At 33.6% G+C, this 24141-nt stretch overlaps 1 protein-coding gene across 1 annotated transcript; it reads right to left on the bottom strand.

Moving 5' to 3' along the window:
- Positions 1-1914: 1914 nt before the first annotated feature.
- On the bottom strand, positions 1915-23549 carry LOC133321058 (serine-rich adhesin for platelets). Its single transcript, XM_061530159.1, has 9 exons — positions 22703-23549; positions 19903-20106; positions 7444-9139; positions 6152-6348; positions 5256-6091; positions 4700-5081; positions 4453-4623; positions 2112-2229; positions 1915-1978 (listed from the first exon to the last, which is right to left on the bottom strand). The coding sequence occupies exons 1-9, from the start codon at positions 23499-23501 to the stop codon at positions 1948-1950; spliced, it is 4434 nt and encodes a 1477-aa protein (XP_061386143.1). The 5' UTR covers positions 23502-23549; the 3' UTR covers positions 1915-1947.
- Positions 23550-24141: the final 592 nt, after the last annotated feature.

The raw sequence follows: 24141 nt of genomic DNA, 5'->3' as shown, positions 1-24141 counted from the left end.
TTTTTATGAAATTTGCAGCAATGATTAGAGGGGATTCTGAAGTTTTTTTTCAGATAATTAAAATCGATGTAAATAAAATAAAAAAGTGATCGACTGAGTGAGTAAACTATTCATCAACGCCCAGACGAAACGGCTGAAGCTAGAATCTTGAAATTTAGAGTGAGGGTAACTCTTAGTCCAAAGATGTCAGATAAGACTGGGTTTTTGGATATTCGTGCTACAACCGCACGAAAAGTACTAAAAATTACTAATTTTGCTAGCATTAGTATTTGGCGAACCGGTAGAGTTAGAACTGTTAAATTTGGAATTAGGGTCACTGTTGGAGTGTAGGATACCAAATATGTTTTTCTTTTGAAAATTTAAACTATAAGTATCCGAAAAGTACCACATTTTTGTATAAGTTCGCAGCATGTGAACAGATGGAGCTACAAAACATGAAATTTGAAATACGAATCAAGGTTGAGAAGAGGGTTCGATGTAAGGAACAGCGGGAGCTTTAATCCTGAAATTTGAAATAAACATTACCGTAGGATTTGGGATATGATTTAGATAGTCCCCATGTAACAAAACCTCTCAAAATTCGGTTTGTGGGTGTTAGGGCAAGTTTTTTTAACCGAATGACCTGTAAATTTCTATTTTTTTTCCCATTACGTGTCAAATTATGACACAAAAAATTATGATTATTGGTCCCATTTTTAGGGTAGTCCCCATGTAACATACCCTCTCAAAATTCGAATTTTAGGGAGCTTGGTCTTGTTTTTCTACCGAATTGGCTGTAATTTGATATTTTGCGTTCTAACTGGGTATCAAATCTTCCTACAAAAAATTATAAATACTGCTACCATTTTTAGGGTAGTCCCCATGTAACATAAACCCTCAAAATTCGGTTTTTGGGAAGTTTGGGCAGGTTTTTTTTTCAAGAGAATGGGCTGTAAATTGATATTTTTGGTTCGCATTGAGTGTCAAATTATCGTAACAAAAATGATCAATATTTGTTCACCTTTTAGGATAGTCTTCATGTAACATAGCCTCACAAAATTCGGTTTTTGGGGATTTTAACATATTTTTTTCAACAGAATGGGCTGTAAATATATATTTTGGTTTTTCATTGGGTGGCAAATTATCCTACCAAAAATTATCAATATTGGTCCCTTTTTCAGGGTAGTCTTCATGTAACATAACCTCACAAAATTAGGGTTTTGGGGAGTTTGGCAAGTTTTTTTTTCTTACAAAATTCGGCTTTTGGGCAGTTGAATTTTATAATTAAAAAATTATTTGTATCTTTGCAGAGAATTTTGATTTTTCTTAAGAAAAAACAACGGACAATGGACATTTTGTTAAAAAACAACGACTCATAGCCAATGATGGTAGCCCAGGAAAAATAAAGAAACATTCGCTCTCTGGCTTTTTTTAGTTCAAACATTCAACGTTTTTAGTTTATTTTTTTGTTTTTGTTTTACAATTTGAAATAAATTTGAAGAAATCTTAAACATCTTTTTTTCATACATACATTTATATATATATAGTACACCATTAATTAATTAATTAACATTAATAAAATTTCTTTGTTAAATTGTAACAGAATTTTAAATCTTAATATTTAATGTGTAATATTTTTTTATTTAACTCTTATTTGTAATTAGTTTCAAAAAGCAAAAAAAGAAAAGAAGACAAATATATTTTGTACGCTCTAATATTTCTTAATAGTATACATTTTAATTAACAATAATTAAAACAGAAATAAGATTCAATATTTTTTTCATTTATAAATTATAAATACAATTTTATAATAATAATAATAGATTTTTGTTGCAATAAACATTAATGTGAAATTTACAACTGCTGTTTATAACTGTGTGTTTTATTCTTAATAAAAATAATTGTAATTAAACGTTACTTTACACATATGTATACTAAAACTAAAATTAGAAATAATTCTTAAAAATATCAAGCTCCCATGGATTTAGCCTTTTGTAATCTGGAATGGAATGAAAATAAAAATAAAATATTATTATAAATTAAATTGATTGTTATGTAAAAAATATATATACTGTTCAATTATTATTACTTATTATTCAGTTTTTATATATTTAATGGTTCAACCAACTTACTTTCTCCTTAAAACTTTCAAGACAATTGCTCCTTCGCGCACATTTTTAAATAATGCAATGGTTTCGGCATGACTCATACCCTGCACCGAAGTGCCATTAATTTCAACGATTTCATCGCCTGAAATAAAAAAACAAATTAAATAAATATAACATTTTGAAAATTCATCCAATTATTTTTGTAGCAAAAAGAGGAAGATAGAACCGGTTTTGAACCGATAATGAGCCGGTTCAATTAATTTAGCTCGTTTGTTCTTTGAGCTTTCTGGTGATATGCATATTAGGTATTAAAACCGGTTTTATTATCTGAATATCCGGTTCAAAAATTTAGAAAACCGGTTCCTTCTTCTTCGAAATGTATTCTTGTAGGCGTATTTGGCATAGCTATAAATGTTTTAGTAAACCATTTTGGGTACTCATTGGGTATCAAATCTCCGTACCAAAAACTATTATTGGTTCCATTTTTAGGTTAGATCCCATGTAACATAACCTCACAAAATTCGGGTTTTGAGGACTTTGTGCATGTTTTTTCAGTTGAATTGGCTATAATCTTGAATTTTGGGTTCTCATTGGGTAGCAAAACTCCGTACTAAGAATTATCGGCATTGGTCCAATTTTTAGGGTTGCTCTCATGTAACATAACCTTTCAAAATTCGGTTTTTGTGTATATGGGCAAGCTTTTTCAACCGAATCGTCTAAAAATTTATATTTTGGGTACTCATTGGCTATCAAATCTTCCTACCAAAAACAATCAATATTGGTCGCATTTTTAGGATGGTCCCCATGTAACATAACCTCTCAAAAGTCGTTTTTTGGGGAGCTTGGCAAGTTTTTTATCCGAATTGGCTGTAATTTGATATTTTGGGTTATCGTTGGGTATTAAATCTTCCTGCCTAAAATCATAAATATCAATCCCTCTTTTAGGGTAGTCCGCATGTAACATAACCTCTCAAAATTCGGTTTTTGGAGAGTTTGGGCAGGTTTCTTTCAACCGAATGTGCTGTAAATTTGTATTTTGGGTTCTCATTGACTGTCAAATCATACTAAACAAATTATCCATATTGGTCCCATTTTTAGGGTAGTCCCCATATAACATAACCTCTCAAAATTCGGTTTTTGGGGAGTTAGGGCACTTTTTCAATCGAATTGTTTATAATTTTGTATTTTAGTTTTTCATTGGGTATCAAATCTTCCTACCAAAAATTATAAATATTTCCCCCATTTTTAGAGTTGTCCCTACGTAACATAACCTCACAAAATTCGGCTTTTAGGGAGCAGCCCAAGCTCCCTAAAACCCGATTTTTTTCAACCGAATTGGCTGTAATTTGATATTTTGGGTAGAAAATCTCTTTACCAAAAATTATGAATATTTGCCCAAATTTAGGGGTAGATCCTATATATAATGGTACTCATTTTATTGGGGTATAGGACAAGTTTTTCAACGGAATTGGCTTTAATTTGAAATTTTGGATTTTTCTTGGGTAGGAAATCTTCCTACAAGAAAACTTATGAATATTGGTCTACTTTTTAGAGAAGCATCCGTAAAATGGAAGGAATTTAAGAAATTTAGGAACCTCAATACCAAAAAACATTTCTCTTAGAAGCTAATAGGATAGGTCTTCTAAAATAAGACAAGTAGGTCTCCTAATGGAAGACAGATTGATCTTTTAATAGAATTGGTATTTTCATAGATGGGTCTTCGAATAAAATACAGATGGATCTTCTAATAGAAGTCAGGTGGATCTTTAATTATAAGACGGATAGGTCCTCTAATAGGATACATATCTATTAATAATAGACAGCTAGGTCTTTTTATAGAAGACTAAGAGAAGACAGATAGGTCTTCTAATAGAAGATTGATAGGTATTCTAAACAAAGACAGATAGGTATTCTAATAGGAGACAAATAACTCTTCTAATTGGAGATAGGTAGGTCAGATAGGTCTTCTAACAGAAGACAGTTTGGTCTTCTAATAGAAGACAGATGGGTCTTTTAATAGTAGACAGATAGGTCTTCTAATAGAAGAAAGATGGGTATTCTAATAGGAAACCGATTGGTATTCTAATAGGGAACAGATAGGTCTTCTAATAGAAGACAGATAGGTCTTAAAATAGAAGACGGAAAGGCCTTCTAATAGATGAAAATTGGTCTTCTAATAGGAGAGAGTTAGCTCTTCTAATAAAAGATGGATTTAGGTCTTCTGTCCTCTTTTAGTAGACAGATATTAGAAGTCAGCATGGCCTTCTATTAAATACCTTTAAGTCTTCTAATAGAAGATGTGGTCTTCTTTCATTAGCCTGATCATTTGATTATTTTAATGTTTCTATTTTTCCATTCAACTTACCCGCTTGCAATGAACCATCATCGGCTGCTTGTCCACTGGGAAATACTGTCTTTACAAATATGCCCATATTGCCCTTGGGCGAATCACGGCCGCCAACAATGCTGAAGCCCAACGATTTGAGACCGGGACCCTTGAAGAATGTTACAATTTTGGGTGTGCCTCGACGAGAACCTAATGGAAAAAATATTTCATTTAATACCACTCCAGGAAATAATTTAAAAAATAGGTATTTAGTATTATTAATTACCCTCACTCATCGAAGCTCTAATAACTTCGGCCATTTCTTCATCCTTTATGGTTAGTTTAACTACTGGCAACGAGGGCCGATGATGTTGTAACATGGCTGCCGTTGGTGTTAAATATGATGAAGAGGAGGAAGAAGTAGAAGATGTTGATGATGATGCTGATCTATGACCAACTAAAGAGGAGACATTTAAATGATGCTGGTGTGATTGTTGTTGTTGTGGATGTTGGTGGTGCTGATGTTTGGTTAATTGATTAAAATTTAAGGTAGCAGAAGCTGTGCAATTTGTTTTTTGTTTATCCTGCTGTTGTTGTTGGGCGGATTTGTTGGTATTACTGAGATCATGATTGGAATCTGGGGACATATGATTCCCAGATTGTTGTTTCTCTTGTGATTCTGAGTCATTTGTGGTGTGGTCATCAAGTTGTTGGTTATTTAAAGCAATTGTTGTTGTTGTAAATGTATTAGATTGTTGTTGTGTTTGTTTTTTTAGGGTATTATTAGTTGTGTTATTTGTTTGTGTTGTATTGTTTGTCGGTGATGTATTATTGGTTGTTGCTGTTGTCGAGGAAGATGTATTAGGTTGTAGGAATAAACTTAGACGCGACGAACTCAAACGGGAGTGTGCAAAACGCAACGAACGATAATGCGAATTTGAGAGATTTATTGAATTGCGCGTATAATGTGAACGTGGTGGAAATCCTCCCGCTGCACTTGAGGGGGTCTGAGGCGTCACACTGCCCTCCACACTGTTCTGACTTACAAGACTAGCTTTGCGGGTTTCTATACTCAAGGAAGCACTACGATTACCTGCCGCATGACCCTCTTTGGAGAGGGGTGTCAACAACGCCGCACCCTCGGAACAACGTTTACGATTCAATAGCTGCCATTTCTCATCATCGCTTATCGTATGCGTTGCCAAAGACACACTCGCCGAACGATTGTTATAGACAGGTGTGTATTCCGGTGTTTGATTGTTATTGTAAAGCAATGGCGATAATTCCAAATTACGCTGACCTGAAGAGGATCGAGCCCGTCGCCGCAAATGTTCCATGGCTGTGGCGTCCATGGAGTGTCTGGGCGTCGAGCAACGTCGATGTTGCATCAACGGCATTGATGGTGGCATACTTGCCATACCCGATGCTGATGTCATATCCATTCGCGAACTAATTGTGGAGGTACTGGCCAGCGAGGCAGTGTCCTCCTCATCCCGCTCATGATCCAAAGCCATTTGTAAACTATGTAAATCATAACTATTGATACTGTCGGTACTTTGTGTCCTCTGTGTATAGCTAAGGCGTTTGCGGGCCCTTGCCAAATAGTCGTTACGTGTCTGTGGAGGTTGTGGTCCCGTATCAGCAGCATTCAGCGATTGCATGGAACTGTAAAGATCCTGTTTTTGTTTGTTGTTATGCTGTTGTTGCTGCTGATCCGTTGTCATTTGTCCATGATAATGACTCAGGCTACCGTCAATTTTAATTTTGGTATAAAAATCGGTAATTGTCGTCACCTCGTCATGAGCTATAACCAAATCAATACAATTATCAACGAAACAGTTGAGTAGCCTTTGGACTTCCTGGAAAGATTGTATGCCTCGCAAATGGCTGCCATTTACATTGACAATTTCATCACCGAGTCGCAGGCGGCCATCTCTGGAAAAATACAAAGGAAAAGAAGAAGATGATTAAAATTTGATTAAAGAAGGGGGAGGGTGTTATGCGATCCATAGAATGTGTAATAAAATGGGAAGTAATGGCAAATTTCCCCTCCATAGACGAGTTGAGAAATATCTGCAATCTAGAGAAGAGGTCTTCTATTTCTTCTAATTATCATTAGCTCTACCAGGATTGATGAAAGTTTATAAGCTTTGGAAGAACTTTAGTACCTTTTCTAGCTCTTGAAGAATTTGAAAAAGTCTTCTAGCTTTGGAAGAATTTAAGAAGATAATCTAGCCCTAAAAGAATTGTAAAGATCTTCTAGATTTGAAAGAGCTGCATAAGGTCTTGTGGCAATAGAAGAATTATAGGTATTTTAGTATTGGTAGAATTCTATAAGATCCTCCAAACCTAGAAGAACGGTAGAAGGTCTTCTAGATTTGGAGACGCTGTGAAAGATCTTTTATACATAAAAGAGCAAAAGCAGGGCATATTATAAATGTGCTATAAGAAGTATTTCATCTAGAGAATATATGCAGAAAATTATTTCTGTTTATAGAACAGACGAGCTACAAAAGCTCCTCTTTTATACGGAGGAGGTCTATCTATAGATGATATAAAATATAAATCTCTATAAATTTATTGAGAACAAAAATTAATTTGTTTTTTTGTGCTTTGTAGTTATTTTGCAATATCATTCAATCAGATGATTCCATTCACCATGGAGTGTTAACATATTGATTATTAGATCAGAGTCGCAACTATGATCTAATAGTTGAGGAAGATGAAAAGAGGACTTTTTTCATTATAATAGTATTTTGTCTAAGGCAGAGGTCCATAGAAGAGATATTCTATTTTAAGACGATGTTTGAAGACCGTTGAGAGGTCTTTCATTCAAAGACAATGACATTTTAATTAATTGAGGTGCTCTTTTTGCCACACCTTTTTATGAGAGGAAGAATTCTTCCCTAGAAGTTTACATTTTCAGAAGAGGGTTATATGTATAAAGGAGGACCAGAAAAATAAAATTTTCTATAAGTCGTTGTCCATCTAATCTCCAATTAAAAAAAAAAAATAAAAATGTCTACTTACTTTTGGGCCATTCCATAGGGATCAATTTCCACAATTAAATAACGATACTGCTGGTCATTCGTCGACGTCTGCACCGTTTTCGGGGATAGCACCACACCAATATAATCCTCCTGGCATTTACGCTCCAATTTAACTTGCCTAAAACGGCGGCGTATTGTTTCCGTTTCATAATCATAATTGTAACCACCCAATGAAACCGGACCACTGATGGTACTGCAAATACTGCTTGAACGTAGAGTATTATTTCCACCACCTCCTCCCCCAACACCCAAACCTTCCGAAGATGCAAGCGATATAAGGGAATTTCTTTTTAACGTTCCCGATGCAATAGATTCTGTATCTCCCAGGCTGGAGATACCCAGACTATTGCTTAGACGGCTGGTATTATTACCACCATCACTATCATAACCCGATTCATTTGAACTTAGACAACTACTTAATCTTTGGTAAAGTGGTTCCCAGTCCTTGGAAGTAATGCTGTTGTTGCGTGAAACATCACCACTGCCATTGCTGCCGATGGTGGAATTCTGTGAACTACCACTGCCCTGCAGAACCGGTGAACAATTGCTAATTGCACTATCATCGGAGGAATAACGCTTACTTAGCGAATCATTGCGATAAATTGTGATTTTGGCAGCACCATGATTTGGCGTGGAACTAGCAACGGAGATGGTATCGATCATTTGTGAGAATTCAGTTTCGGTGGCGGGTAAAATTGTGGAATTACGATGTTTAGGCAGAGGTGAGGAGCTGGAGGATGGATGGACTTGTAAAAATTGTTGATGAGAAGATTGTCCTCCTTGTGTCAATTCGCCCAACTGGTGCAAACTTGATAGGGAGGGTTGCTTCAGAACTGAACCATTATTTTCCTCCGGCAGCACGGAGAGACGTGAGCGCAGGAAAGCATATGGGAATGCACCACGTCTTTGATTGGCATCTGAGGGATTTTGTGGAGATGTGGCCGAGCTGGCATCATTCGAACTTGAAGGTGAAGTGATTAGTTGGCCCACTTTGGCAATATCATCGCAACTGCTGGATTTAATACCCGACCCAGCCATGCTACCATTGCCAGTGGCCTGTTTACCTCCACCACCAAGGTTATTTGGTAGACCACTCATCGATTGTCGCTTCTGGCCATTTGCCAAATTCAGACCATCACTGGGATCATCACATTTCACATAGGAACAGGAGTTCAATTGACTTGTTGAACTACTGCGATATAACGAAGTACTGGAACTGTGATGATTTGGTTCAGCTGCCTTAATGAGATTATGCGATTTGTGATTCAACATACCCGTTGAACCGATGCGATGGAAAAAGTTCTTTATAGCTTTTTGTGGCCTAGCTTGGCTGCTGTGTGTGGGTGTGCTTGATGCCGATTGTGTAGATTCATTTTCACAAGCTTTCAAGGGCTTGATACTTTGGTTTCTTTGTTGTTGTTGGTGGTTCTGATGCTGCTGTTGTTCTTGCTTTTTAATGGTTTCAATCGGACCCGATTTACATTTCTTCAAAGTGCTAACTTGATACGGGTCTTTAGTTTGAGATGTTGCAGAATTGTTGCTGCTGTTATTCGTATTTGCAGTATGTACGGGGGAATTGAAGAGACTTCGAATATCGGTGTGAGATTTATGGGTATTTGCATCATTTCGTTTTAGGATATCCAATTTTCGACTCATCCGCTTGCCCCAGGTGAAGACTGTAAAAGAGACAATTGTAGAAAAATTTAATATTGGATATAGAGTTAGGTGGCGATTTCAAACAACATTTTATAAAAATGATCATCAGAGGTACATTTAATTCGGGGGACTATTTCAGAAAATTCCAAATAAATATAAAGAATATAAACATACAATGTGATCTTTTAGATCATATCCCATTCATTCGATCTCCTTCATTTTCATGTTTCACAAAGTAACCCAAAATATCTAAATGTATCAGAAGTTATCATTTATGATCTTATTATTAAAATGTAATCACTCCGCCGTGAATGATCAGCTGATTGAAAGCTATTTGCAATAACCCAATCATTACAATGCCATAACAAACAAATTAATTTTTGTTCTCAATAAATTAACACAATATAAGATTAAGAAACCAATTTCTAACAAGAAGTAATTTCATAAATTATAAAAGTATAATTGCAGAGTATGTGTTCTACACGGATAATCATATTACACTAATAAATTGTGACGCCTTAAAACACAACCTCGAGATAATAAACAATACAAAACTCAATTGGAAAGGATTGGCGCGCGAGAGAGAGAAAAACCTTTCTAACCACAAGTCGGAAGCAAAGTCATTTATAGGTTTTCCAAAGGCGTTGCCAATAAGCTTAACTATCAACACCAATCAATATTGAATTAGCACATGAGATGCCATAGAGAAACTCTTTTGGGCCAGCTAGGCAACCAAAGTCAACCAGCCAGCCAGTCAAACACCGCGGAACCAACCACAAGCATAACAAGCATGTCCTCTCGTCTTACCATGTCCATTGTCGTCGTCAAAACTTCGATGATCAATGCCAATGGCAAAATAATAATCAACATGAACACGTGCCGCCTTAGGGTAACTTTTCAACACAAATCTCCAAAGACTTTCTTTAGAGGAACAAACAATTCGATAACCCAGACTTCCTTACATGCCGCCGTTTGTAGACAGACAGGCAAACAAATACATATATTTTTTTCAGGAAGCATGGTAAGTGGGTTCCACAAATGTTAGACAATGAAAGACATTTGTTGTTTTTTGATTTTTTTTCCTCTGCTGCAATAGAATTGAAGCCGTCTGTGGTTTGGGCATTCAAGACAAATGCAAATAGTTCAAACATTTGACACTTCAAGTTATAGAACACGACACTGGAGGGGGGGACAGTAAGTAGTAGTATGTGGTGCTGATGATGATGGTGTTCGCTTAAGATACGAGTTAAGAGATGTTTTTACATGAAAGGAGACATGATGTAAAAAGTTGCCATAACTTTTCCCGGTGAACGGTATTGTGTATTGAGCGCAGCATACATGTGTTCAAAGATATTGCAAATGAAATTTACACAATAGACTGAATAGAGTTGATACTTTGCTGATTGCTTTTCTCGTCTTTTGTTTGTGTGCGCCTCAAGAGTGAAACATATATTTTTGTTGTTGTTGTTATTTTTGACAAGGTTTATGGATGGCATGTCTTGGAGCTCATAAAATTGCAATTAAAATGGATATCACTTAAAGGTACAATTCCTCCACTCGAAATTCCATTGTTTGGGGTTTTTTTTTCTAAAGGCCTAGAATTGAACAAAAAGAGAAAATGGAAAAAATTTCAAAATCAATGACAGAAGTATTGGGTCGTTGTGAGGCCAGGAATGTTTTCTTTCAAATAAGTTACAGGAAATAGTTAAAGCTTTTGGAAAAACGGTATAAAAGTAGTAAGAGCGGGATTCTTTTACTCTATAAATAGGCCTAGAATTGAACAAAAAGAGAAAATGGAAAGAATTTCAAAATCAATGACAGAAGTATTGGGTCATTGTGAGGCCAGGAATGTTTTCTTTCAAATAATTTACAGGAAATAGTTAAAGCTTTTGGAAAAACGGTATAAAAGTAGTAAGAGCGGGATTCTTTTACTCTATAAATAGCTTTTCAGTCCTATAGGCTCAACTATTTTCCGATTATCGCTATAAGAAAGTTACATTCCATGAAATTATTGATTATAGCTATCAGAGAAGCCATTAGAGCAGACTACCGCCATTTGAGGACCTTCATATTCAGAGAAACTATCATATTTTCTAAATGGACTTTTTTTAATCAATTTGGATTGAAAAAGAAAATAGTATAAAGAAATGTCGAGGAGGTTGATCTGATATTAAAAGGAAAATAGTATAAAGAAATGTCGAGGATTTTGATCTGTTATGGTTATGGTTATAGAAAAATAAATTTAAATATAATTAGCCGCAATTCTATTATAATTATTAAGAATTAATTAGTTTTTGTTCTCAATAAATATAAAATCTAAATACATAGATTGTGGACATGAGACTTACGAATATTCTACTAAAATTATTTTTGAAAATTTATTAAAAAAAGCCTCCATATTGTATTTTGTAGACAACTTTTAGTTAGGTTAGGATAATGGTTACCTATATATTTATCCAAGGATTAACCTATGCATGAGGCGTATGATCAGGATTCTCTTCTCGAAGGGTTTTAATAAAGCTTTTGCGGGAGGTGTTTTCTATAAGTTAGAGAGCTCCCCGTTATAATAAAACAATTGTTCCAGCATTCTATTCTCCAAATTTGGCTGGCTGAAAATTCCCATCCCATTTGCCATCATCCCCATTATATTGAAATTATTTTGTGTACATTCCTTTTAGTGTATATTAAAGCTCATAAAGACGCACTTCTCTTTGCCTAAGGACGTCGATCAGTTTCAACTAATTTGAAAAAAAAATCCAAAAGATATTAGCCCATTTTTCAATATCATTATTATCAACTGAGCTATCCTGTAATTTCAAGGCCATTAAGAATATTTCATCATTCTGCAATTGATTAACCATTATTTTACAATTACATTTTTTTGGATATCATTCGTTGAGTCGTGATTTTATTTTTGCTCGGATTATCTTCAGTTTTGTCTTCGATTATTTTTGTCTTTGCTTGGTTTGTATCATTCGCCCTATTATTGGATATCGCGAAGAACATAAAAATAATATATCACGTACGCACAATTTTCAGTTCATTTGCGAAAAATCCAAAGTAATTTAGTAAAACAATCAAGATTCTCAGCCTAAATTTGGTTCACATAACATATAATTTGTTATGGGAAGTAATGGAATATTTTGGATAATATAAAAATATTTGGTAAAAAAAAGATTCGGGAATAAATCAAGATTTGGAATAAGACATTGATTGAAATGCTTTAGTATCAAGAAATAATTTGGCTCAAATTGTTATATTTTAATTGAATTTTTATTTTTAATTTCAGGATAGTTATTATAAACCAGCGGTATATACTTAAAATAATCAATTTTTGTTCTCAATAAAAAATAATTAAATTGTTAATATAAAGTACCAAAATTGTGAAATAACTGCAAGGCCTAAATACTCTCGTTCTAAATTTGACTTACATAACGCATAAAGGGCTAAGCAGAATGCTCGCGTTGAGCCATCCGTTGCGTTATGTGTTATCGAAAATACAACAACCACAAGGAAACGATAACACAAACGCTCGAAGTTGATGTGCGCTGCGCTTCAGAGTTAAATATATTTTAACTTTTTGCGTGCGTTAACGCGATAACAAAAAACGCTCAACGCGAATATTCTGTTTACCTCTTAAATTGTTATGGGATAGGAATACTTCGGTTATACACAATTATTGATTTAATACCTCCAAATTCTATTTCTATTTTCGATATATTAAATTAAAATTATTAATTCCTGGATCGGACAAAGGTTGATTGGAGAATATATAAAAGCGGCAGTACTGAGTTTCAGCTTTATAAATAATCAATTTCTGTTCTCAATAAATAATAAAAAATTTAATGAAAATCATCACATTCCATATATATCTTTTTTTAGAATAAACAAAAACAGCATCCTCGGGATACCTATTGTGCGGATCAGATATGTGTTTTAAAAGCAATGATAGATTTGACCATCAAACGAAATGATAAACTAATCAATTTTGGTTCTCAATAAATAATTAAATGTTTTTTAGTATGATATTTTATATAAGAGCAGTTTCTCCTCGCCCTCTTTATTGCAAACTATATAATGTCAATATAATCCACATAATTGCAAAGTAATCGGCAAAAATAGGAAGTTTTGCCATGTCATATTTTTCATTTGCCACAGCTACATGTATCCAATTACAATTCAACAACCAACAACTCCAATAATAATTTACAGTATTTAACACATTTACATGACATATTTTCAGCATTGAATGGTGGGTGACAAAACGCAAGAAAAGAAATCATATAAAAAGAAAGAAAACACAAACAAAACGTAATACGGTAGTTGTTTGGGGAGTTATGTTATGTTGTCTGCGGAATAAATGGGTTAATAATGGATTTTATGAAAAAAAAACGTGTACGTACAATAACCGCAAGTATTGTTGAAATATTAGAAATCTTACTACTAGACAGTTATAACATAATGTTGATTGCCAATTCAATGGATAGACACAATTGAAGTAATATTCAATCCATCAGTAACAACAAAAGTTCATTGTTCTGGTTAAAAAAAACCTATAGCGTTTCTATATTCAATACATCAATATAACTGTCAAAATCAAACTGTCATTGATTGGTATTGGGACTTCAAACAAATGTATTTTATTATATGAAACGCAATTTTATATAACATAATAATTACATAAAATTCCAATTACAATATCAAATGTTCTATAATCGTTTTTTTTTTGTATTTAGCTTCAAAAGAATTATAGTTATTTTTCCACCTGTCATTAAATGTCAATCAACGACATTCCTAAATTTGAACTGCTGTAGACAGTTTGGCCAAATTGATTGAAGCCATCAGCCATCGAATGGTATTATTTGAAACGGAAATAATTTGTTGAAATATTACCAAATAAATAGAAAAAATGCCAATGTTCGAAATGTGTTGGGGCGAAATAAAAAATATTTTAATTATTATGTAATAATTTGAATAATATAATAATAAATAATATATATTTTATAACCTTGATGGGATAACATACCATTTAATATATTATTTACGATTATAGGTTGAAAAATGTGAATATTTGTTCCATTATATTTTTAAATTCAAGCCTTAAGAATTTGAAGCGATGTTATTGACTTCGCAGGAGATTATTTGAGAGAAAGAAACATTTTGGTACTGATGACACAAGTTTATCAATTAAAAATTGTTTTCGATTTTTAAAACATCACACAGACGAATAGAAGATGATAATCGCCTTGGAAAAAATAATCAATTTTTGTTCTCAATAAATTTATAATTAAAATTTTAGTTATAAAAAGTACGCACCGGATTTTTTCTAACTGAGATATCAAAGACAGGATCATAAGCGTTTGCCAGACCCATTTAAGGAATTTAAACAAAATCATTTGAAGGTATTCAGGTTTTTAATAAAGACATAGAAGCCTTTTGATCTTGAGTACCTTTTGAGTGGCGTTGTTAGGTACATAAAAGGTTTTTCAGTAGGTTTTTGAAATATTTGTGGCCTTTATAATGTCTGGAATACGCATGTAAGCTCCTAAATACCTTCAAACATTTAACGGATTTTTATGAAGTTTCGTATATTCATGCATTTCTTTCAAATGGATTCAAATTAGAATTCATAGAGTTCTTTAGGAATTAGAAGAAGGCTTCACGAGGTATTTTTAATGAATTAACTATTTTTGGAATACCTTTATCATATTTTGAAGGAGGTCTCGAAGACCTACTGAAGATCATGATTCTCTTGAGTGCCTTTTTTGTGGCTTTTAGAATTTCTTGAATACATATAGAAGCTGCTGAATACAAGGGTTTTAAATGGCGTACGAACACTGCAACTGTTTCTTTAGGAAATCGCAAATAACTTTTAGGTCTTGAGTGATCTTTAAGTGTCGTTGTTAGGTTTAGAAAGCCTTCAATAGTATTTTGAGATCTTTGTGACCTTTAGAACGTCTTGAATACACATATAAGCGTCAAAATACCTTCAAAGGGTCTTAAACTTCTAACGGATTCTATATGAAATTCCTGTTTTTCGTTTTTCATAAAATTAAAATGTTTCTAGTTACTTGATGATTTCTAAAAGAAGTACATGGAGACTTTTAACATGTTTTAGAAGTCTTTTAAAATGTCTTGAAGGAGGTCTCGAACACTTTTCGAAGAAAATTAGCTTTTGACAGATCTATTGAAGGAGAAGACGTTAAGAGAATTCAAGAAATATAAAAAATTTCTTGACGTCATTTAAGAATTTAAGTGCCTTTTTGCGTCCTTTAGGACCTCCTGAGTACATATATAATAAAAGGCTTCTTAAGGAATTCGATAATATATTATGTTTGGTATTTCTTTGGAATGGTTTTGATGTTCTTAGAAGTTTTTGGGAAAGTCTTCACGAGGTTTTAAAGGCAGGAGTATTTTGTGGAAAGGAGATCGTGAATATTTAAGTGTTGTCAAGATCTTTATCTAAAATATTAAAGGAAAATCGGGTAATGGATAGTGGAAGATTTTCTGGTAAGCAGGAATTGATACTCATTTCATACTCATTCGAAGAGGGAAAAACTGTTACATAATCAATTTTTGTTCTCAATAAGTTTTAATTATGCATAGTTTATAATGGATTAGAATATGAGCCTGGTGATCGGTTTCTTTTTCCAATGGACTGTGGAGGGCTTCTGCTATTTCAATGCAAAATTTTTAATCAATTTTCGTTCTCAATAAACTTAAAATTAGGTAAAGATTACAAGGAAAACATTTTTCATTTTTGAAAACAGGTAGTGAAAGATTTAGAATAGATCCTTATCACAATCCTTGGTCTACTCTTTCTTCAAACATTTTGAGGCCACCGGCTTCTCAACAAACTTCAATTACATAAAGATTAGAAGAAAAACGTTTTTTCTTTTTTAACAGGTAATGAAAGATCCGGAAGTTTTCCCTTTCTTCAATCATTTTGGGTCACCTGTTTAATTATTAATAAGTAATACAACCTCAAACCAAAACACGTCTCTTCCAAAAAGTTCCTTCATGAACCATCATAATTATTTCAATAAAAAAAGTAATACCAATCAATTTTTGTTCTCAATAACCTTCAATTCCTTAGGACTTCGAGGGACTACAAGGAAATCATTTTTCTTTATTAACTGAATTCCTTTTAACGGAATTCGGCGCGTTTAAATAATCCTTGGTGTACTCTTTCTTCAAGTGTTGACATCCAGTTTGTTTTTTTTACATAATCTTGTCTCTTCAAACATAATCTTGTCTAACAATTACAATTAATTTTTGTTCTCAATAAAATTCAATTCCTTAATACTTCGAAAGATTACCAGAATACGTTTTTCGTAATTGAAAATTCCGAATAAATATTTAAGCGGACTTCGCCTGTTTATAAGATGCGTCGACTACTCTTCAAAAATATCGGGTAAACTATCAATCCCTTAAAATAAACTTTGTCTCTTCCGCAAACTTCCTTCGTATGCCATCATCATAAGCGAAATCTCTTCATTTCCTGACCTGCATTCTGTTATATATATTCGGCGAACGAACAACCAATGCTCTTATTTTGCCAATATGAACAGTAATTCCAATATTTCTGCTATAATTTCTGATTTCTTTTTTGTTATTATTAGCGGTTTCGACCGCATACCAACCACACGACATTGAATGCATGCATATGCAGCAAGCACACGCCTCTAATCACATGCAATTTTATTTGACACATATGACATTTAACATAACATTAACAATATATTAACAAATATTATTACCAACATTATGATTATATGGGAAGTAGGTGGCGGAGATGCCGATGATGACGACGACGATCGTAGTGTGGTGTTTGTCATGGAAAGCCATGCAGACTTTTAAGCCCTGGTAATATGATAAAGCGAAAATATACGAGAATGTGCTACGATTTCATGGTTATTATCAAAGAGTGGCCATAAATGTCGCTATGGGTTTATAGGCAAATTAGATGACTGGAAGAGGCCAACCTGAACCAAGCACCACTCTCTTTCTGGTGGACACACAACAAATGGTATTTTGTCCATTTGTTGTCTTTGGACAAAAACATGGTCAACAAAAGATATTTTATGGTGAACATGGACACAAAAGTCCAACATAAAGCGAAGAAGAATTATAGGCAGAAAATAATAGAAATAACAACGTGAAAAAAGGGGTGGAAAACCACGAAAAATCACCACATGCTGTTGCGCACTTTGTAAGCTATTAAATCAATGCTGGCCAAATAAGAAACTAAACTTTCAAATATGTTTTAATATGAAAAACTAAATATTAAAACAGTTAATGGCTAACTGAACAAATCACACATGATATTGGCCTTCGTTTTTATGGCCCAGATTAGGTGAATGGGTGTGCGATGTAGGCATGTGTAATTGTTTAGATTTGTAAAACTGTGATTTTATGACACCTTATGGTTTCTTTTGATGGTGATCAGTATTTACGACCCATACAGATTAATAACTATTTTTGGTGGACCTAACAATAAAAAAAGAAGATGATATCTATTTTTATGGCAATATTTATGTGGTTTACAAGAATTTATGGTGAATTATCTATTGTTTGGAATTAACGATTTATACATATAAAAATCATAATAAACAAATAAAATAGTGGGTCAAAATATTAAAAATTTGTAATCGATCCATTAAAAGGCAGAGATATTAAAATAAAAAAATTTCATAAACAGAAAGATAGTGGTGCTGAGATTTTTGGAGCAATAAGGATATTGGAATTTAGGTTAAGATTGGTGATCATTTTCTTTACCAGTTTTGTTAAATGATAATCGCCAGTAAAAAAATGGAATAATATTTTATTACAACTGTTTGGAATTATGATCGTATGTTATTGCCTATTACGGTCAAAGTTCCTGTTGTCTATGAAGTTGAATCATAAACAAATTTAAATTTATGTTTTAGTTCGCATTTCAAATTTTATAGTTCATAGCAATAATTATTTAAATATTTTTTTCTTTTTATTAGGTGTTAAGATCTCAAAAGAAGGCCACAATGATTTAAAAGCAAATATGGAACCTACGTAAATTTAGTGCTGAAAAAAATAATTAATTTTTGTTCTCAATAAAATTTTGAAATAAAATATAACTATAGATAATTTTACGAGTATTCCAAATGATTTGTAATTTTGTCGCAATATTTAACGACAGGATGGTAAAATTGATAATCGGAGTCAAAGAGTTAATGGTGATTACTAACATTTTGACAGAATTATATTAAAATATTAAGAATTATATTAAAAAACTGCGATTAAAGATTATAAAAAAATTAATTTTTGTTCTCAATAAATTTTTACAGAAAAAATGTTAATGGCCAAAAGTAGTTTTATTCATTTCGGAATAAAACATAAATAATTAATTTTTGTTCTCAATAAAATTTCAATGTGTGAAAAATCGCTTTCTAGCTTCTCTATAGCACTTATTTCTAGTAGTTTTAATCATTTCGGAATAAATCATAAATAATTAATTTTTGTTCTCAATAAAATTTCAATGTAATTTTTGTTATCAATAAAATTTAGTGTGAGGTTTTATCTATACAATGTATATATAGAAGATATCAGATGTCTTCTTTCGGCTGAAGTGGCTGTAAAAAATTCTTTAAGAATCCACGTCTATTGGCCTTTAAGGTGGCTCTAAAAATTTCTTTAAAAATCTACGCCTATTGTCCTTTACGATGGCTGTAAAAAATTCTTTAAGAATCCACGTCTATTGGCCTTTAAGGTGGCTCTAAAAAAATCTTTAAAAATCTACGCCTATTGTCCTTTACGATGGCTGTAAAAAAATCTTTAAAAATCCACGCCTATTGGTCTTTACGGTGGCTGTAAAAAAATCTTTAAAAATCCACGCCTATTGGTCTTTATGGAGGCTGTAAAAATCTTTAAAAATCCACGCCTATTTGCCTTTATGTAAAAAAATCTTTAATAATCCACGCCTATTGGCCTTTATGGTGACTGTAAAAAAATTCTTTAAAAATCCACGCCTATTGGCCTTTATGGTGACTGTAAACAAATCTTTAAAAATCCACGCCTAATGGCCTTTATGGTGACTGTAAAAAATCTTTAAAAATTCACGCCTAATGGCCTTTATGGTGACTGTAAAAAAATCTTTAAAAATCCACGCCTATTGGCCTTTGTGGTGGCTGTACAAATTCTTTAAAAATCACCGCCTATTGGCCTTTGTGGTGGCTGTAAAAAATTCTTTAAAAATTCACGCCTATTGGCCTTTATGGTGGCTTTAAAAAATCCATGTCTATTGGGAATTATATTATTGAGACTTATACTCGTTTAAATAAATTTGTTGTAACCCATTCCTACTCTACTATATAAGCTACAACTAAATCTGAAAATTAACATTCTTTAAATATATAATTAAAACAAATTAATTTTTGTTCTCAATAAATTTTCAATATCAAGGAAGCTAAGTTCTCAAATAGTTTTTAAAATTAATTAATTTTTGTTTTCAATAAATGTTTAATATTTAAAAATCCACTTGAAGCCAGGCAGAAAGGTAGTCTCTATAAAGAATATCCCTTATTAAGAGAAAAATTTTTTAGGAGGATTCTCTGGTCAAAATAAAAACCTTTGTGGTGTCTATATAGAAGATCCGAATAATGTTCTCTATTAAACCCATTATTAAAACATATAGTGGCTTTAAAAATCCACATTTAGGGTCATAAAAGTGCATTGATTTTTTGGATTTTCTGGTAATTTTTGGGATATTTTTTTGTATACTGATAATGATAACACCATATCCACTTACCATTTCTGGCGCTGGATGTTGCTGTTTGACTTAAGCTGACACCTCCGCCACCCATGATTGTATTATTGCTAGCAGATGTTGTTGTGGTTGCTGTGGGGGGCAAAGACGATGATGTTGACGTTGATGCTGCTGTTGCTGTTTTATGTTCATCATCCAAGACTACGACTGGTACGGCCGTAACCAATTTATAATCGGGTAATTGAACTGAAAATTAAGAAAATAAGCAAAACCAACAAAATTGATATGTGTATTGAATGAAAGAAGAAAAAAATGTGAAATTGAAATCTTATCATATGCGAAAGAAAAAAAATGGGATGCCGTTACTATCTCCGTCCGCCCTGAAGCTTACGGATTGGCAATTATCAAATCAGTTCAATTTTGAATATACATTAAGCAACAAAGTAAGCTGAGGTTAATTTTTATTTCCAACGAATTCCAAAATAAATAAATATAAAATCATGATTCGGCAGCGTATTATGGCAATTTTTATTGCTGTTATTGTAATATCGAATATTACCCAATTGGCAATTGCGGAAAATCTGGTACAATTATTTATGGCAAAAATGCAACAGCAACAATTTCAACAGGCTGAACTAATTTTACAAAATGTAACGGATGTAAATGCCATTTACCAAATTGCTCGACATATTTTGATTACGGAAAGCTCGGAGTTGGCAAAAACTCGAATGTGGCAAAAATTAAACCAGTTTAAATTGGAATGGTATCGAAAATTGGAATTACAGCAGCTAGTGGAAGTGCTGAAACTTGTGGAGGGCAAAACTAATTTTGGCTCAATGCAAATGCAGCTTTCAATGATGGCAAAATGTGCAGAACATTTCAAATATATTATGGTGAATAAGAATTTTCAAGAATTACAAAAACTGGATGCAGATTTAAGCTCTCTGCCCCTGGAAGTGACACAAAGATGTGCCAAAGTTTGTATACGCCGAGTTTTGGGTTTAATTTTACCCTCCAAAATATTAAAGCGTTTGGACTTAACCAACAAACCAATTTATAAATTTAAGATACTTTTGTTTATAGAATTTTATAAGGAGCTTAGGAGACAGGACCCCCTGCCTCAAAATTTACAATATAAGCTAGCCTTAAGTTTACAAAAATTACTAAAAAATCCCCAACTTCCCAATAACCTCGTGATAAAAAATCAATTAAACAATTTGAAACTCTCCCTGCCCCATGAATTATATATTTTACTTTTTTCCTCACAATTCTGTCTTAGATCCTCTGAAAACCACAACTACCTCCTCAAAATCCCCCCATCCACTTTCAGTAATTCCTTGAGTGGCCATCTAAATTCTTCTTTCTTATGGCAAAGCCATCTTGACAATGAAAATATAATTTTCCGCAACCTCTTTGCCCAGCAAACGATATTTGTTAATTATCTAAATTCCACGGATAATCCGCAGCTCTACGAATATCATTTAAAACCTTTCAGTGGCGATACTAGAAATTGTTATTTATTGGAAAATGTCATTACCCAGCAATACCTATGTCGCCGGCATCAAGCAGCAGCAGCAGCAGCTCAAAATCTTGTTGTGTGGCAAAGTGGTGGCTTTCAATCAAAAGTCCCGACGACCGGCTGCTGTTGCTGGCTACTTAACAATTGTTCCGGTTTGAAGCGTTTCTTATTTAATGAAATATAATTGTTAATGGCACAACAACAACAACAAGTAATTTTTTTAATAAAAAGTACAACAACAACCAGAAAATATATTTTAATTTTTATTGCATTTTATTGTACATGAAAATAACTTTGGCGTTTGGCTTTTTTTCAACTTTTACCGCAATCAATCAGTTTCCGAAGGGGGGAAATGTCTGTCACATGTCCATGAGATAGATGGCCATGAAAAAAGAAAAAAAAAATTACGACCACGATTGGTATTTGATGATGGGCTGACTCTTTTTTAATGGCTTTTATGGCAAGACGAGGTATAGGATTCGTTTCGTTTTTTTTTTGGCAGGAAATTATGCAAAGTTCAATACAAAGTTGCAATAAAGATGTGCAAATTACAGTGGTCCAACCAAAAAAGGAAATAAATGGAATATATTAAAGATCTTTTGATTGGGAAAGATTGATAAAATACTCTCTTTATGTGGCCTCATATAGAAATGATCCTTAGAAGATTCTGCAAGCCAAAACAATTATTTTTTGTTCTCAATAAATATTTCAAGAAAATTTGAATCAGGGTCCCTTTTTGTGGCCAAATATAGAAATGATCCTGAGGAGATCCTGGCAAACCAAACCAATTAATTTTTGTACTCAAATTTGATTTAAAAAGGGTTTAATTCCAACGGACCATAGGGAAACCAAAAATCCATGTAGGCACACATCATCAAGCAGACAGAAACAATTAATTTTTGTTCTCAATAAATTTATATAGACACATGGAATCAACGTAAATATCGAAGACATTTTCAACATGTAGAAGAGAACCCTATAAAAATATATAGGTTACCTTTAGCCTATTAATTTTATTCGGAATATAAGCCAAAGAGATCCAACTACTTGGTTGCTAATTCTAATTGTAGACATAATCACCCTTTTGTATTTTATATCCGTATATACATCTTTATAGACTGTCTTCTAGGTGGTCTACAGAAGGAGTTAGAACTATATATAAGCTTCTGGATATTTTCTAGATTATATCTGGCATGGATCCGTTGATGTATTCTGTATTTAAACCGACCTACTTCCATTTCCCCTAACGTCAATCAAGTTTTTTTTTCGATAGTTTTTTCCGATTTTCTTTTTTACATTTAAATAAAATATCCATCTACTTACCATTTGATCCCATAAACGATCCCGAATCCTTATTGTGCATACCATTCTGCATGATGGATGACGCCGAACCTCCACCATTTTGTCTGCTGTGTGAAACACCATTTGCCTTTTCATATATACAACTACTGCTCGAAGAAGAATTCTTTTGTAGCTGGCCCAAGACACCTCTCGAACTATGGGAGTTACTATATTTTTGATATTGTCCTCCACCTCCCCCACTGGAATTGTGAGTTTGTCCATGATCAATGTTTGAACTACTACCACCATAATTCAAAAACAATGAATTGGCTTTGTGACCAAACAAATGTACACTGGCGGGACGTTGGAGAACGGCATCATTTAAAGAGGCCACCGATAGGGCGGATGGTGTCTGCCGACCACTCTGCAGGTGTTGATAGGACAGACCCGGTGTCGAACATTGTTGTGGGGAAATGTTCTGAAACGATTCATTACTTTTGGGTGTTGGCGGTGCGGTACTTGTTGTCGACGAGGGTGCGGTATTGTGAACATTTATGTTACTGCTGTTGGCATTATTGCTGCTGTTGGACGGCTGGGCCGTTATGCCACTTCTACTCAAATTGGTGCAACTTAAAATCATAACGGGTGAATTATCGTGTAAATCCGGCAATGACGACGATATCGATGACGAGCCACTGATCGTTTTTGTCAACTTCGAAGCACATGATGCGATGGGCGAGTGTTGTGTATAGGTTTCGTTGGCTGTGGCGGACGCACTGTGCTGTGATGCTGTGGCAGAACTGAATGTGTCTATGGATTTGCGCGTTTTAAATAGGCGCATTCTTAAAATCTGTTGAGGAAAAGTTCACAACGAACTTCAACCGAAGCAGCAACAACAACAGCATATGTAGAGCGTTTTTCCCCAAATTTGTTTGTGTGTTTGGAGGGGGGCCTGTTGTGTGTGGCTTTTGTTTTTTGGTTATCTTGCTCTGTGGCTTAGCTTAGCAGTAGCTGTAAATAGAAGAAGAAGAGGGGAAGTTCCCAAATGAAGAAAGAGAATATGAGAAGAGGTTATAAATATAAAAAATGATATTTGAAATTTGGTGTTAAATTGTTACATATGTAGATATATATTTTTTTAAATATACATATGTATGTGTGATATGTGTACTTTGGTGTTTATGTTTGTTTTTATTGCCAAACAATTTGCATAATAATTATGCTGGCAATTAACTTGCAATTTATTGATTGACATAGACATGCAGCATACAACCAACCATCCAAACAACCAACATTCAATTGCCGTCTAAGTAATTATTTTGTAATGCAACATGACATTTGCCACAACTAAAGGCAACATTTATAAACAACAACAACAAAAACTTCCAACAGAAAACAAATATTTAACTACCGAACCAACCATCAGGTCCAAATTGATTGCTATTTATTTCTTCGATAGTTAGTCGATCTGTCTGTCTGGT

This window comes from Musca vetustissima, unplaced genomic scaffold, assembly GCF_032173495.1.
Source record: "Musca vetustissima isolate MV318-11 ecotype Yass unplaced genomic scaffold, APGP_CSIRO_Mvet_v1 utg32113, whole genome shotgun sequence".
In the NCBI taxonomy this organism is placed as follows: Eukaryota; Metazoa; Arthropoda; class Insecta; order Diptera; family Muscidae; genus Musca; species Musca vetustissima.
The sequence above is the reverse complement of the archived record's forward strand: the minus strand, read 5'-3'. Positions and strand labels throughout refer to the sequence as shown.

Bases quoted from the DNA above. Each gene is read 5' to 3' on its own strand.
- LOC133321058 (XM_061530159.1), bottom strand. From the start codon at position 23,501: ATGCGCCTATTTAAAACGCGCAAATCCATAGACACATTCAGTTCTGCC. The intron at 6,349-7,443 runs GTAAGTAGACAT...GTATTTTTCCAG, and splicing joins CCCTATGGAATGGCCCAAAA to AGATGGCCGCCTGCGACTCG. The intron at 5,082-5,255 runs GCAACAACCAAT...GAATCACAAGAG, and splicing joins ATACATCTTCCTCGACAACA to AAACAACAATCTGGGAATCA.